This window comes from Natrix helvetica (genome assembly GCF_964273705.1).
Source record: "Natrix helvetica genome assembly, chromosome: 10".
In the NCBI taxonomy this organism is placed as follows: Eukaryota; Metazoa; Chordata; class Lepidosauria; order Squamata; family Natricidae; genus Natrix; species Natrix helvetica.
In genome coordinates this window covers 20,482,714-20,499,486 of record NC_138561.1, presented here as the reverse complement: position 1 = coordinate 20,499,486, position 16,773 = coordinate 20,482,714, and the positions used below count along the sequence as shown (strand labels likewise).

General features: G+C 40.4%; 1 protein-coding gene across 2 annotated transcripts in view; it reads right to left on the bottom strand.

Moving 5' to 3' along the window:
• Positions 1-16,773, bottom strand: part of CDH13 (cadherin 13) — a 405,453-nt gene that overhangs the window by 26,305 nt on the left and 362,375 nt on the right. For both annotated transcript variants that reach the window (XM_081963468.1, XM_081963469.1), the window contains one exon: positions 15,883-16,136. In XM_081963468.1, the coding sequence (XP_081819594.1) occupies positions 15,883-16,136 (254 nt within the window). The remainder of the gene's footprint in view (positions 1-15,882; positions 16,137-16,773) is intronic.

The window sequence follows — 16,773 nt, the reverse complement described above, 5'->3', positions numbered from 1 at the left end:
CCACCTAAAGGTAAAGGTAAATGTTCCCCTTGCAAATATGTGCTAGTCATTCCTGACTCTAAAGAGCAGTGCTTACCTCCGTTTCAAAGCCAAAGAGCCAGCACTGTTCGAAGACGTCTCCGTGGTCATGACTAAACGCCGAAGGCGAACAGAATGCTGTTACCTTCCCACCAAAAGTGGCTCCTATTTTTTCTACTTGCATTTTTTACGTGCTTTCGAACTTCTAGGTTGGCAGAAGCTGGAACAAGTAATGGGAGCTCACTCCATTATGCGGCGCTAGGGATTCGAACTGCCAAACTGCCGATCTTTCTGATCGACAAGCTCAGTGTCTTAGCCACTGAGCCACCGCATCCCTAGATGTCCCTGTAAACTGCCTAGAGACATTCAAAAATGAGTTGAAAGGCTATTTATACTGAGCAACACAAACAAACAAGCAACACTTTTAACCTTTCATTACTGCATGACAAGGAAATTCACCAGTTTTCCTCATGTTAGACTCTTACCATGATTGTCACATAGAAAACTTCAGTGGCTTACAAGTTGAATAGAAAGTTATTTTGAGAGTTAAGTTCAGCTCGACAGTCATCTAATTTTCTCGTTGAGATTACAAGATGTTTTTCTCTATTTTTCTTCCTGCCTGTGTGAGTTTCTGTCTCTTTGTGTGTTTGTGTGTGTTTGACTTTTTAGTCTAACCTGCAGCCCAGGAGACTCTCCAGCTATGGAGATTCTTAGTTATCCAGATCATGGTTATCCCAAAGGTGCTTTTTCCAAAAGACAACTGGACTTTCCTGTTTTTTTCCTTTGAAAATGTTTCGCATTTCATCCAAGAAGTTTCTACAGTTCTAACCAAACTAAACATTCCCCAAAAGGCAGTTAGAACCGAAGAAGCTTCTTCGATGAGAAGCAAAATGTTTTCAAAAAATCAAGAAGATCCACTTGTCTTTTGGAAAAAAAGCATCTTGGAACGACATCCCAGGAACTCATCTTCTCAAGGATCACCTGATCCATTCCAAGTTCACACAAGATCAACAAGGGTTTGGGATCAGTTGAGGTTTAGAAATCTATGAGGTGATTGAAAATGGCTTTTGAGAATTGAATCAGTAGTTGAGAATTGATAGCTGAAGCCCATCCTGGCTCCAACCTCTACATTACGCTCTTACGCAAGGGTTGAAGAAGCTGGGCGTTGAACCCAATGAGATGACCTGCCAAAAATGGGAATTGGAGAGGCAACAAAATAAGAAGAACACACTGGGCCTTTTTAAAATTCCTGAAATCTTTAAAATAGCAACAGGCCACATTTCTCTAGTCTCTTCCATAAAAATGAGTCCAATTCTCTGTGTGCATTTAGCATTTCTGAAACATTCTACATCTAAAGAAAAACATGTTTTCCCCCCCCCTCTCTCATTCTTCTCTCCTGATTTATCACACCTATCAATCCAAATATTTAGCAAGCTGTTCTTAGCCGTATTCTTCCAAAATATTTTTTAAAACACGAGAAGAAGGGATGAAAGAGAGAAGAACTGTCAACTGTGCCCATTCTTTATCATTAGAGGATAGGAGTTTGGAGAACAAACACCAAAGGTATTAATGGTAAGTGCAGAAATTAAAGGATTTTGTTTGGGAAGCGAACAGCATACCTCAAACCCGTGGTTTTGCTGGGGAAACGAGATGTCACCCCAGATGCAAATAATCCCTCATCCAATTAAAAATGGCAGAGGATTACTGAGAAGGCTGCAAAGTACAATAACAAATCAAAAGGAGAAGATTTATATCCTTCTATCTTTCCCGGAATGACTGCTTTCCAGATGCTTAAAAGTGATATGAAGCAATGCTATTATCATTTTTGGCCGACCCAAATGACAAATACTTCAGCAATGAGTTCTTAAGCATCATGCTTCATACTTCACAGTGGCTCGGAGGCTCATGGGACTGCAGTTGCTGGAGAACATGGCTAGATTTGAAATGTTCTTCAAGAAAGCGAAAAGCTGGCATCTGAAGCGTTATGACGTGATGCATAGTAAAACCGTTGTGACTCTCAATGAAGTCACAAGAAGCCAATATGGGCTGCTAGGCTTTCCTTTATATCGTCATCATCCTTTAATGACCCCATAATCCATTGTGGGGTGGAATCTGGGCAGCTGAATGGAGCTAGCAGAGTGTTTACTGGCCAGATGCTGTTCCTGTTGCCAATGCAGAGTTTTGTTGAGCAGATATATTCTCATTGTGCTCAGAGAGAGAAATATCTGCCTCTACCTAGGATCAAACTCACAGCCTCCTGATTGTGAGCCAAGAGCTCCACCTCTAAACCACCGCACCACTCCCTAGGCTGCCCTTTATATAGTGCCCCCTATTTTAATTGGGGGCTTTCTCACCCTTTTAACTAGAACAGCAGGAATGAAATTGAATATCACTTTTCTATTTGGGATGGTCTTCAGCAGAGAGCTAGTTTGGCTTAGTGGTGAAGGTAGAAGGTTATAAACTGGGAGAGTATGAGTTCTAGCCCTCCCTTAAGCATGAAAGCCCCCTGGGTGACTTTGGCCTAGGCACTCTCTCTGAGCCCCAGGAAAAAAAAGTTATTTTGAAGGGTTGTTGTATGGATCTATGTATGTTCCAATAAACACCTATTATTTAATCAGGTTTTTTAAAATGCTGGTATTTTATTTTATTACATTTTTGTACAGTAATATTTTCATAATGTGTGAATCCTTCTGGTGTCAGGCCTGGAAGCCATCTTTTGCATTGGGCCTTCTGGCCTGCCACATTTAATGCTGTGGGAAAATAAGAGGGGGGGTTATACGTTATGGGAGATATATAGTCAAAATAACATTCCTTTCTCAGAGAGTCAAGGACATCTTGGCCTGCACCTGGAGGGGTGTGACTGGGAGGCATCTCCAGAGTTGGATGGTGCTTGATTGGGCCATGGGCTGGACATGTGGATGCTGGGCAGGGACTTGAACTTTCTTTTGGGTGGGAAAAACCTGGAAGCTTTCAGATTCAAGTTTTCCCAGATGTGCCAATATGACATCTCTAATAAAATGGAACTTTGAGGAACCTCAAGCCTCACAGTCTTCTTTCGTTGAGGGTATCCTGACAGCCATTTGACCAAATCAATCAATCAAAGCTAATTTCTCTCCTCCAAAATTCTTTGAATGTATCCGTAAATACATTCAAAAACGCTTGGAGATTGTTTTCTGCCCAATCTGGTCCACAGGATCAATGCTTATCTTCATGCTACTTTTTTTAAGCGCTCCAGCTCCCCTCCCCCCCGTTTAAAACTTCTGTTTCTTGCAAATTGCTCCAGCAGAGGTATCATGGACCATCCTACCTACAAAGACAAGGACCAATTTGAGAGATCTTCCTGAATGACTAATTGACGGTCTCGAGTAGGAAAAAAGAAAAAGAAAAGAAAAAAGTGAGCTTCGGGGGCATTTTTCTCTTTCAATCTGGAGGGGCAAATCACAGTGGGATCAACCTTATAGAAACGTTTCCTGGGGATGTACTCGAACGGCTTCCTGAGATGATAATTGGAGTCATCTGGCTTAATTGAGCACTACTTTTGACAATTAACTCTGGGTTTTTCTTCAGAAAAAGAGAAAAGAAAATCATATGAGGCACACTTAAAAGGATGAGTGAAACGAGGTTCAAATAATACGAGTTTGGGGTTAGTTGCATCTAGGAGTACATTTCTACTTATGCAAACTTCACTGCTGAATGCTCAAAACTACGCAGACTGAGATGCAGGAGCATGAACTGGTTTAGAGACCAAAGAAATGATTTCCTTTTGATCAGGAGATTTATTTTAGGGGCTCTATCAGACCTATGTTATGTTCACCACACTATAAAAAAGACATTGAGACTCTAGAAAGAGTGCAGAGAAGAGCAACCAGGATGATTAGGAGACTGCAGGCTAAAACATGTGATGAATGGTTGCAGGAACTGGGCATGGCAAGTCTAGTGAAGAGAAGGACCAGGGGAGACAGGATAGCAATCTTCCAATATTTGAGGGGCTGCCACAGAGACGAGGGAGTCAAGCTATTCTCCAAAGCACCTGAAGGCCAAACAAGGAATAATGGATGGAAACTGAACAAGGAGAGATTCAACCTGGAAATAAGGAGAAAATTTTTGATAGTGAGAACAGTCAGCCAATGGAACAGCTTGCCTTCAGACATTGTGGGCATCATCACTGGAGGCTTTCAAGAAGAGACTGGACTGCCCTCTGTCAAAAATGGTGGAGGGTCTGCCTTGGTAGGGGGTTGGACTAAATGACCTACAAGGTCCCTTCCAACTCTATTAATCTGTATCTGTATATTTTAGGGACTACATCAGACCTATGCTAATCTCTTTCAGCCTTTGGCTTCCAGGAGCTTCCAGGCATCAACACCAGCTAGTCATTTTGAAAATGGTACACTAATTTTAGATTCAAGACTGCTGTACGAGTAGGTTGGAAAAAGAGAGGGCTCAGCTGTTCATGTGGACTTCCATGATCCATCACCTTGAAGACTTTGGTTCGCCTGAAGCAGGTATGCTGTCTTCTTTGTAGGTGAAGTTGAAGTAGAGATGGTGTAGTACCTTGTGCATCCACATATCATCCTGGCCATTGCTACTAAATCTCATCAGGAAACTGAAATTAAATGCTGAAACTCAGAAGAGGAAGGAGCCCACCAAGAGGCCATAAGTCATCCACAAGGAGAACATGGCAGGGCTGCACATCAGATCAAAAAGGTGCTTCAGTGTCTGCAGGAACATTAATGTATCACCTCTCTGCAACTCTTTAAATGAGCCGCATCCTTTCCCAAGATTGTCCGGTTTCTTCCCACCACTCTAGCGTGATATCTGGGAAATTAGCTTGAATTGCAGGCAAGTGCTCAATGCATGTTCCCACATAGACCAAAGCAATTAACGGCTTTTGAATACAAGACCCTTGCCAAACCTGTCCAGAAGTGCTCTTATATTCTTCAGTGCGTGCCTGAAAGCTTCAAATCTCTCCTGCTATTTGTCTTAATACATTGACCTGGATCTATAAACCATTCCTGATCACAACAGTTGTCTGATATAGCTATACACCATCATGCTGGTAAACAAATAATTCCCTCACCACTGTCAAAACTATTAACTAAGGCTGCATTACTATTACTATTAGTCTTCTAATTGTTCCTATCACCCATCTCCTCCCACATATGACTGCAGGGCTGCAACTTTGTTGCTGATATCCTTATGATTTATATTGATATTAATTGTTCCTTATTGTTTATTTGTACCCTGTGACTTTCATTAATTATCGTACCTTATGATTCTTGACGAATGTATCTTGTCTTTTTATGTACACTGAGAGCATCTGCACCAAAGACAAATTCCTTGTATGTCCAATCACACCTGGCCAATAAAGAATTCTATTCTGTTCTGTTCTATTCTATTCTATTCTATTCTATTCTATTCTATTCTAGTCTAGTCTAGTCTAGTCTAGTCTAGTCTAGTCTAGTCTAGTCTAGTCTAGTCTGTTCTATTCTATATACCTATTTACGAGGGCAGTCTGTTTAGTTACTAATGAGACAGTCAATGATCGGAATCCTATCTCAAATTGCAGAGGTGAAAGCTGTTAGCTTTGCAATGGAGCTACAGTCTTGACCATAATTGGACTGGGTCCAGCACAAAGAAAACATTAATCGACCTTAGAACTCATGAATACATAAAGTATGGAATGGAGCTGGTAATGAGGATGATGGATTGATTTATATAGTATCATCCACAGAAGATACCACTCTACAAAAATAATAATGAGAATGGTTTCTTGGTTCCCATTCAAAAAATGGCACAAGACAGGAAGAAAGACATATCATAGAATCGTAGGGCTGAAAGGGACCTTGGGGGTCTTCTAGTCCAACCTCCTGCTTGAGTAGGAGATCCTATATCATTTCAGACAAATGGGTTTCCAGTCTCCTTTTGAAAACTTTCAGTGATGGAGCAGCCACAACTACTGAAGGCAAGTTGTTCCATTGGTTAACTCCTCTCGCCATTAGGAAATTTCCCCTTAACTCCAGGTTGCTTCTCTCCTTGGTTAGTTTCCAACCATTGCTTCTTTCCTTGCCCTTTGGTGTTTTGGAAAATAGTTTGACCCCCCACATCTTTGTAGATGTAAATGAATTCATGAACATATTTCCTTCAAAATATGGTTCAAAATGTTGACGTTTAAAAAGTTGGTCCAGGATAGCTGGATGACTAATTCTTACCCCAGCAGCCTGACTTTCAAAGTTGTGGGAGGCTGTGTCTCTGTTTTTAACTCACAGCACAAATACAATAGGTGAAGGTAGGATGTGTACAGGTTTCTAGCTTGCTACACCAATGTTGGGAACAACCTGTTCTAAGATGCGAGGTTATCTATTGTCCTTCATTGGCACCTGGAGGGTGTTTTAATGTAGCTTCCTTATGCTAAAGTCCTATCCCCCCCCCCCTGGAGTATTTTAAATGAATGCTTATTGCATTTCCGATGAATGCTTATTGCATTTTAGATATGCTTTATTGTACTTGATGACACAGAGATCATTAGATAGTTGCAGTGATTGTGGAATCAATGAAAAAAGCTAATTAGTGCAGTTGCAAGAAGGATTTGGCACAATTGCATTAGAATACTTGTAACTCAGTATCATTGAAATAAGTTTTCTAAATTCAACATTGTACGGGAGTAGTAGTTATGAGAGAACATGTCTATTTTATGACTTTTCATTCCTCATTTTTGCAAATCTACCTAATGCAATTCACTGAATGTATTATTTTTAATTCATTAAACCTTCTTTGTACTTTGGTGCAAAATCTTACCCATTTCTGTTCATTTCCCCCCCATCATGTATTTGAGAATTTTGTCTTCATTTTCATGAATATACATCTTTTTATGCAGATTTTCCCCCCTTAATAAACTTTCTTTTGAGAAATTATGCTGCAAGAAATCCCGAAACATTTCAACAATCATGTTTCAATTTATGTATTGCTTAAAATTCAAAACGAGTTGAGTTTACCTCCAACCGTGAACTAAATAAAATGCTATCCCAGCCCTAATGAGCAGAAACATCAAAGGAGAAGGAGAAAGTAGGTTGCAGCTGCCCAAAATAACCCTACAGGAAATTATTCAGTTTGTCAGGTTAAATGTGAAAAAACAATGGAAATCCGAGAGCTAAAAATGATTAAATTCCAATCAGGTTGCATGGTCTGAACAAGGAAAAAAAGCCTTAAATATTATTCACCACGGATTCCAAAGAAGTCAAAGAGAAGTCATTTTTGATAGGGTCACAAAAGCTCTTAAACACCGTCCCATAAATCTGGTTGCTGGTTTTATTGAATAAGATCCCTGGGTAAATACAGTAGTGGCCAAAATTGTGGAAATCCTTTGCTATAGGTTCGCCATCACGGGCCTAGCCAGATGAAAAGAAGGACCAGGGGAGACATGATAGCAGTTTTCCGATATCTCAGGGCTTCCACAAAGAAGAGGGAGTCAAGCTATTCTCCAAAGCACCTGAGGATAGAACAAGAAGCAACAGATGGAAACTAATCAAGGAGAGAAATTATTTCCTCCTTGTGTTTTGTTCTTATCATTTTAAAAAATATTTTCAGATGGAAAAGCAGTTCACTGTCAAGATGACAGATTGTGTCTCCTCCCCTCCCCTCCCTTGCCCTCCTCTTCCCTTCCCTCCCTGCCCTTCCCTTCCCACCTCTCTTCTAACGGTTGCAGGAATTGGGTATTTTTAGTTTAATGAAAAGAAGAACTAGATAGCAGTCTTCCAATGTCTGAGTGGCTGCCCAAAGAAGAGGGAGTCTCCAAAGCCTCTGAAGGCAGGACAAGAACTAATGAATGGAAATGAATCAAGGAGAGAAGCAACCTAGAACTAAGGAGAAATTTCCTAATAGTGAGGACAATTAACCAATGGAATGATTTGCCTTCAGAAGTTGTAGGTGCTCCATGACTGGAGGCTTTTAAGAGAAGACTGGATGGCCACTTGTCTGGAATGATGTAGGGTTTCCTACTTGAGCAGGGGATTGGATTAGAAGACCTCCAAGGTCCTTCCCACCTGTTTATTCTTTCATTCTAACTCATGTTTTGAACCTCTTGTTTTCTGGACAGCTTCTGCACAAGCTTTCCCAAGGTCATCTTCATGGCTTCCTACAAACGTTGACTAGACGATAAGAAACAATGGATGGGAACTAATCAAGAAGAGAAGCAATCTTGTCTGAAACGGTACAGGGTCTCCTGCTTGAGAAGCGGTTTGGATTAGAAGATCCTTCCAATTCTGTTATTCTGCACACAGTTCCTGGCCGTTGAATCAATGCTAGGAGCAAAAGATTCTTGACTCCAACTCATATGCCTTGGCTTTATTAATCAGAAGCTGCAAGTCTGCAAGCATTTTTCAGCCATTCAACCAACCAACCAACTACTCTTCACAATGAAAATGAACAATTAGTGCAGGAGAATGTGTCGAAGGGAGAAACAATGGAAGATGCTGTAGGGATGCGTTCTACAAAAAAGACTTTTGTGATTTTTTTTTTTACCCTACTGAATGGAAGGCACATTGGAATCAAGGGAACTTAAGACCATTTGTGCCCATCTGTTGTCTGTGATGATAAGACTCTGTCCATACAAATGTATTGGAAGATGGACTATAGATTGAGCCTCATTTCGTATTGTGGGAGTGATTTAAACGCTCGGCAGAGTGATTGTGCAGGGATAGCACAATCCATATCTCGTCTCTTTCAGTGTGCGTCTGATATCAGCTGGAGGCAGTTTAAAGTGACTGTTTACGTGAAGTGGCACCAGTTTTATCTTTCACAACCATGTGCTCTCTTGCCAGCTTTGCCAATGGCGCCATCAGCCTAACAGCCTGAGAAGGCATTCGTGAAAGATTATCTTGTTTCTCCAATTTTAGGGAAGGAAAGAAAAAAAAGAAACAACTAACCCAGAAGGGAAAGATTGTAGGGAAAAAGAGAAGAAATGATCACAGTTTCATGTCGCTTGGAGGAATGTGTGTTCTTTTGAATTGCAACATCATGTGTGATAAAGAAATCATCCGACGATGTGGCAAGCTTTCAACGAAGCTTAAAAACTGCAGGCAGAATTAAACGTTGGCCTGTTGAGATGTAGAAACTTTTCCAAGACGCTCCAGATCCTTTTTCACATATGAATCATTTGAATGGGAAACATATTCATGCCCGAAGGGAGGAATTCAATCCTAACACGGTGCTGTGCTATTTCAATTGATGGGCATCCTATCGCAAAGATAAAAACACTTCTACTGCCATCTTAGTAGAGAAGCTCTAATAACCATGTGTAATTTCATTATCAATCTACTATCCAAAATAATGGGATCCTTGAAATTCAAATTAATTAATTTATTAAATTTATAGACCGCCCCCTCTCCCCAAAGGGACTCAACTTAAATAAAATCAAGTAAAAGGTAGCCTGAGGAATAGTGTCCAGGCTTTGCTTGAACAATGAGTAGGAGTCATGAATAAGAGGGGGCAGAGTCAAGAGAGGAATTAGCCTAGAAACCTCAGGTGTCCACAAATGCTCCCTCTGAATTCCGTTAACCCTTACTTAGCACCAATTTAGTGCTGACTGTCAGTTGACCAGATTCTTGTGATCCGTTGAGCAATGAATCTTCTGAACTGGACCTTACGTGTGATCCTCATTCTTTCTTTGGATCTCTAGGTCCTCAACTAGTAGTTTTAGTGTGGGCTGGCCCTTTTACTCACATTTTTAAGAGGAAAAGAAATAGTAACCACCAGGGATGGGTTCCGGCCGGCTTTACTGCCAGTTCACTTGTGCACATGCACATGGGCGTGCTGGAGGCGCACTTTGCACACATGCACAGTTCAATTAAAATTGTTCTGCCCATGTGCAGAACATTAAAAACCATATGGCGGTGCTGATGGCGCTGACCGAAGAACCGGTTCGGGAGCATGGCAGGCCTGGGTTGCTCCCACACCACCATACCACTATTGGTTCGGCTGAATCAGGCCAAACTGGTAGGAACCCACCTCTGGTAACAACCAGAGGCCTAAAACACCTCCCCAAGTCATACAATCCCATGGCCACCTCTGGATGCAATACTTGTCCTACCTGATGGGATCAGAATCTCCTCTCTAGGATCAACAGAAGGGATCCAGGAGCCAGTTTGTGCTGACTTGATCTCCACATGTTTACTAGGGAGTAAGCACCCTTTAGAATAATGTTTACAATGCTTATATAAATACCAAAGTAGGTAAGCCCATTCCATATAGGAATCACTACATTTTCCACATATCCTCCCCGTAATACCTTTTTCAGAGGTGACACTTCAGAGGTCCTCTCCTGCTTAGCTGTGAGAGACAGCTGCTCAGCAAATGGCCTTCTCCTTGGGGAACCTCCTGCACTAAAATAGACTCACCTCCCCCTCACAAAAATTGAATTGGTGCTTCTGGCCTTTCAGTATTATTTTCGTTATTGGCGCTGTGGTGTACTCTTTCAATCAATGTAATCTCTGGTGAGCTTGTGTTATTTTAGCATTTTATGATCTTTTTTTTTCCTTGGTTATTTTTTGATGTGCATTTTTAATTGAATTGCACTAGAGAATTGTTGCGGCTTTTTTTTAGAAGAAAGCAACAATAGACTATTCAATGCTTTCAAGATTAGGAAGATAGATAGATAGATAGATGATGGATAGATAGATAGATAGATAGATAAATAGATAGATAGAGGTAGGTAGGTAGATTAAATAGATAGATGATAGATAGATAGATAGATAGATAGATAGATAGATAGATAGATAGATAGATGATGGATAGATAGATAGATAGATAGATAGATAGATAGATAGATAGATAGATAGATAGATAGAGGTAGGTAGGTAGATTAAATAGATAGATGATAGATAGATAGATAGATAGATAGATAGATAGATAGATGATGGATAGATAGATAGATAGATAGATAAATAGATAGATAGAGGTAGGTAGGTAGATTAAATAGATAGATGATAGATAGATAGATAGATAGATAGATAGATAGATAGATGATGGATAGATAGATAGATAGATAGATAAATAGATAGAGGTAGGTAGGTAGATTAAATAGATAGATGATAGATAGATAGATAGATAGATAGATAGATAGATAGATAGATAGATAAATAGATAGAGGTAGGTAGGTAGATTAAATAGATAGATGATAGATAGATAGATAGATAGATAGATAGATAGATGATGGATAGATAGATAGATAGATAGATAGATAGATAGATAGAGGTAGGTAGGTAGATTAAATAGATAGATGATAGATAGATAGATAGATAGATAGATAGATAGATAGATAGATGATGGATAGATAGATAGATAGATAGATAAATAGATAGAGGTAGGTAGGTAGATTAAATAGATAGATGATAGATAGATAGATAGATAGATAGATAGATAGATAGATAGATAGATAGATATAGATCGGCTTAACTCTTCTTGCTCTCTAGGAAAGATAAAGGTCTCCCTGTCCAGTCTTGTCCAACTGTAGAGCATGGTGCTTATCTGTGTTGCTTGACAGAGGGAGCCAGCATTGTCCAAAGACACTTCTGAGGTCAAGTCATCATCATATGCTGAGGCGCACAGAACACTGTTACCTTCCCACCAAAGTGGTACCTATTTATCTACTTGCATTTGCATGCTTTTGAACTGTTAGGTGGGCAAGAGCTGTAGCAAGGGATGGAAGCTCATCCAATCATTGGGCGTTTGGGTCTTGAACCCCGGCTGTCAGGTTCCCATCTGATAATCTCAGCATCTTTCTACAATATGGAATTCTAGGGATAGATCTTCAATGCTTGTTGGCTATTGTCCCTAGACATTGCTGCTTCTAGATGCTGATTTGCACCCTCTTTGTAACAAGGTCTGGCGCACAACCCTGAGCTCTAACCCTCATTGAACCTTAATCTTGGTCTCTTGATTCCTCCAAAGAAGCTGAAGCTCATGCCTGCCCCCAGAATGACTCAGCCTTATGTTCTGGGTTTCGTATCATCTTCTATAAATTTCTTCCTTCCTTCATAACTACACTGTGGATCATCTGCTCTGTAGAAAGACATTTTCTGCTGGTAATTTATGGTCTTTCTGATGCCTAACAAAACATGTGATTGCATTTATATGCAGAAGCTATTTTCCAGAAATTGGACGACTTATTAAAAAGTTAATAAGCAAACACATCAACCCACCCACACCAATTGAATTTCAGGAGATATTTCTTCGATCACTGTCACATTATGGAAAGCAGTGGGATGGGAACCAGGCACTCAAACATCTCAGCAGTTCCCTAAATGGAGTTAAATACAATCCTAATAGCAACTGCTGCAAAACGATTCTTCAGAGAAGACGGGAGGAAAAAGAGAGGGCATAATTAATCCCCTTGCGGTCGATGCCAACGGATGTTGGCTTTCATCAGGTTCTCAGGTCTGCTTGGAGAAGCTGGTAGCAGAGTATGACATTCATTTGGAGAATTGATTTCATGACTCACAGCTTATGGGAACTCTGCGGAAAGACAGCTGAGGACCAGATAGATAGATAGATAGATAGATATCCGGTTTCCGTGAAAATAAGACCTCTCTGGATAATAAGCCTAATTGGGCTTTTGAACGCATGCACTAAAATAAGCCCTCCCCTGAAAATAAGCCCTCCCCGAAAATATTGCAATGCAGCAGCAGCCACGAGGTGACTATGCTTGCTGCCTCCTGCACCTCAAAAATAATAAGACCTCTCCCAAAATAAGGCCAAGTGCTTATTTCGGGGGTAAAAAGAAAATAAGACCCTGTCTTATTTTTGGAGAAACACGGTAGATGGATAGATGATAGATAAACAAATGCAGAAATAGAGAGAGAAATAGATACAATATAGACACACAGAGAGAAACAGAGATAGAAACAGACATAAAGCTAGACAGAGAGAAATAGAGCTAAATAGAGTTTAAATCACCAATTTGGTGATTTAATCAATTAGGCATGCTTCAAAGCCATAATCAGCATTTTCCCCTCTTTTGCTGGAGAAAGGCTCAGTCACTCTGGTTTCCAAGAATCAAAGTTGCAGTCATATATTTACATAAATAATTAAAACTCCAGAAGCACAGTAGGTAATAAAAATATATTGCCACAATAAAATATGAAAGCAAAAGAGCACCGCTTTAATTAAAAATCACCACTGTAGAGCAGTAAACAACTTATTTGTATTTGGTCCTGAAGTCAAAACTATTCTAATCTCTGAACTTGTTGCACCTGAAGTGAAGTAACCTACCTTGAAGGATCTTTCCACCGAGATAAATTCTTGAAGCCGGTAAATATGTTTAATTAAGACTTACTGTTAATAATGGATTTTTCAGAATTAGGCTGTTCTTTAATTTCCCAGGGTAGAAACTGTTATTGCATTTGGCCTTGAAGTTCTCTCTCTCACACACACACACAAATATCAAAAAGTTCTGATTAGAATTTCAGAGTTGGCAAACAAGCAGGCAAAATTAAACTCTTCACTCTGATGCAATCTCGGATTAAGAAACCAGAGGCTCAGGATTAACTGTTAGTCTGGATTAAAAAGTGAAATTATCAATGGTTTGCTTTCTTTTGCCTTGTTTTACGAAAAACAGCATCTACACAATTAATTGGAATTAGGATTAATTTAATCGCGTCCCAACTCTATTTCAACAGAAGATTGAAATTATTTAACTCAGGATGCTGGGGGAAAAAAAATCAATTGATTCTGTCAATTCCCCTTGACCTTGGAATCAAATTTATTTTGCACGCTAGACAACATTACAAGCGAAGATGCACGAACGGAAGAATTGCCTTATCAATACTTCCACCAACACAGGATAAGGCAAGCCACTAGTATATGTAAAATGAGAGCAAACCCCACTCCCTACTGGCACTGATGATGCTACCTAGTTAGGTCATGAAATGTCTGCAAGAAAACAACCAAGCTCAGAGAGCATCAAGGACTCTAGAGTTTAACCCTGAGCCATGCATTTTCTCTTCTACCAGTTCTCAATTTCTTTCATATTTCCACCACTTCTCTCTTCCAGTTCTACTCGTGGCCTTAGCAACTATATCCCTTTGAAAGTGGGTTCTGTCCAAGCCTCATGAACTTGTTTTTCATGTTGCAAATCATTGCTCCTTTTTCAGCCCGAGGCAAGCAAAACATCATCTCTGGGGAATGAATGGGAAAAAAAGTCTCATTCCAATCTTGGTGGTACAAGCTGGTCTAAGCAATGTCGTGATCCCCGAGATGTCTCTTTCAGCTGCCACCCCATTGTTATTCAAGGTGGCTAACCCTGTGAAGGCTTCAACTCATGGTACGAAGCCAAGGAGATTTCTGCCTTGCTCCCTGGCTGGGCTAAATGATTTGCAAAGCTAATGAGCCTTTCTGTATGAATAGAATAAAACAGAGTAGAATAGAATAGAATAGAATTTTTTATTGGCCAGGTGTGATTGGACACACAAGGAAATTGTCTTCAGTGCATATGCTCTCAGTGTACATAAAAAAACAAGATACATTCGTCATGAATCATAAGATGCAACACTTAGTGATAGCCATAGGTTACTAATAAGCAATCAGGAAACAATCAATATCAATATCAATCATAAGGATATAAGCAATGAAGTTACACTCCTGCAGTCATAAGCGGGAGGAGATGGGTGGTAGGAATGATGAGAAGACTAATAGTAAGAGTCATGCAGCCTTAGTGAATAGTTTGACAGTGGTGAGGGAATTATTTGTTTAGCAGAGTGATGGGGTTTGGGGGAAAAACTGTTCTTGTGTTTAGTTGTCTTGGTGTTCAGTGCTCTATAGTGTCATTTTTGAGGGTAGGAGTCAAAACAGTTTATGTCCAGGATGCAAAGGGTCCTCATTTGGACTAATGCTGTGTACAGGTCCTTATTGGAAGGCAGGTTGCTAGTAATTGTTTTTTTTCTGCAGTTCTAATTATCCTCTGTGTCTGTATCCGTCTCGGTGGGTTGCAGAACCCAACCAGACAGTTATAGAGGACTACTCTATAACTCCACGACTACTGGCTGCAATTTTGCATTTGCAACATGATGTCAGGCCTGGAAGCCATCTTTTGCATTGGGCCTTCAGGCCTGCCATACTTAATGCTGTGGGAAAATGGGAGGGGGGATTATAGGAAGTATGGGAGATAGATATAGTCATAATAACATTCCTTTCTCAGAGAGTCAAGGACATCTTGCCCTGAACCTGGAGGGGTGTGATTGGGAGGCATCTCCATTTGGGACGGTGCCTGGTTGGACCATGGGATGGACATGTGGGTGCTGGGCAGGGACCTGAACTTTCACTTGGGTGGGGAAAACCTGGAAGCTTTCAGATTCGGGTTTTCCCAGATGTGCCAATATGACATCTTTAATAAAATGGAACTTTAAGGAAACTTAAGCCTCGGAGTCTTTTTTCATTGGGGGTGTTACTTGGAACCCTGACACCTAATCACGAAACAGAGAGAGAATCAGAAGACGATCTGACTTTGGTAAGAACTTTAGAACGATATAGAGCTAGGATGAGAGAGAAGTTCTCTGAAAATGGGCCCTAGTCTGAAAGAATAAATCTCTGCTCCCATGGACCAACCCAGATTGGATCCTGCAACCTTATGAAACATGTATTTTCGCCTTCATTTGCATTCCCCAGTTTTCAAACACAAGACAGTGGCCAAATGTCTTCCTTGGAGGTGTGACCAACATTTAACTGATGACTTTTCAAACTGCTTAAGACACAGGATGTTGGCTACTTAGGATGGGTTTTGCTGCTTTGGAGAACAAATTCAAGAAATAGTAATAGTGATACTACTATTACTACTAGTAGTAGTAGTAAAAGGAAATTTCAAAATCTTCTACTCACCTTATAGTTTGATGCTGCAAAGTGTCTGGATCAGTGGCATTAACGGTTAAGACAACACTTCCAATGGGAATGTTCTCTTGTTTGGTGACCATCATTGGATTAGGGTGGAAAATGGGCCCCTCGTTAACATCTAGAACGGTGATCTGAACAGTTGCTGTGGAGCTGGTGTCATACAGGACATCTGGAACCAAGAGATCTTCATTTTCTACTTTGATCAGGAGCGTGTGGAAGGCTGAGATCTCATAATCCAAAGGCTGAAAGACATGAACGTATAGTATTGTCTACATTCCTATATACGAAAGGATGGCATCACAAGTTCCTTCAGCTAAGGAGACCCTTTTATCCTTATTTAAGAGGTCTTGTGGCACCCTGGAGACTGTCCCATCTACTTTCATATAAGCTTTTTAAGGATCTTAATCCACTTCATTGAATATAGAGATTCTCTGTCATCCAGGTCATGGTTGTCCCAAAAGTGCTTTTTCAAGAGGCAACTGGACTTTCCAATCCCAATTGGGGTCATACGTTGAGGCCTAACCTGTACTGTCCTTGTTGTGGTAGAAGAAAACTGAGAAGTGCATCATCACTGGAGGTTTTCAAGAGACGTTTAAGCAACCATTTGTCCAGGATGATATAAGGCCTTGCGTAGGGGGCTGAACTAGAAGACCTCCAAGGTCCCTTCCAACCCCATGAGTCTATGATTCTAAGGGATGAGAATCAGGAGTATGTGGATGCTGAGTATTGTTGAAAGCAACTTTCCCCAGTAACATCTGTTGGTTGAGTTAATGGAACTCAACACATCTAAGAGGACATTGCTTGAAGAAGTCTGGCCCAGAAGAGTGAAGAACAATATATGAAATTAGGTTCCTAATTTAGCTGTTAAAAGTTGGTGCC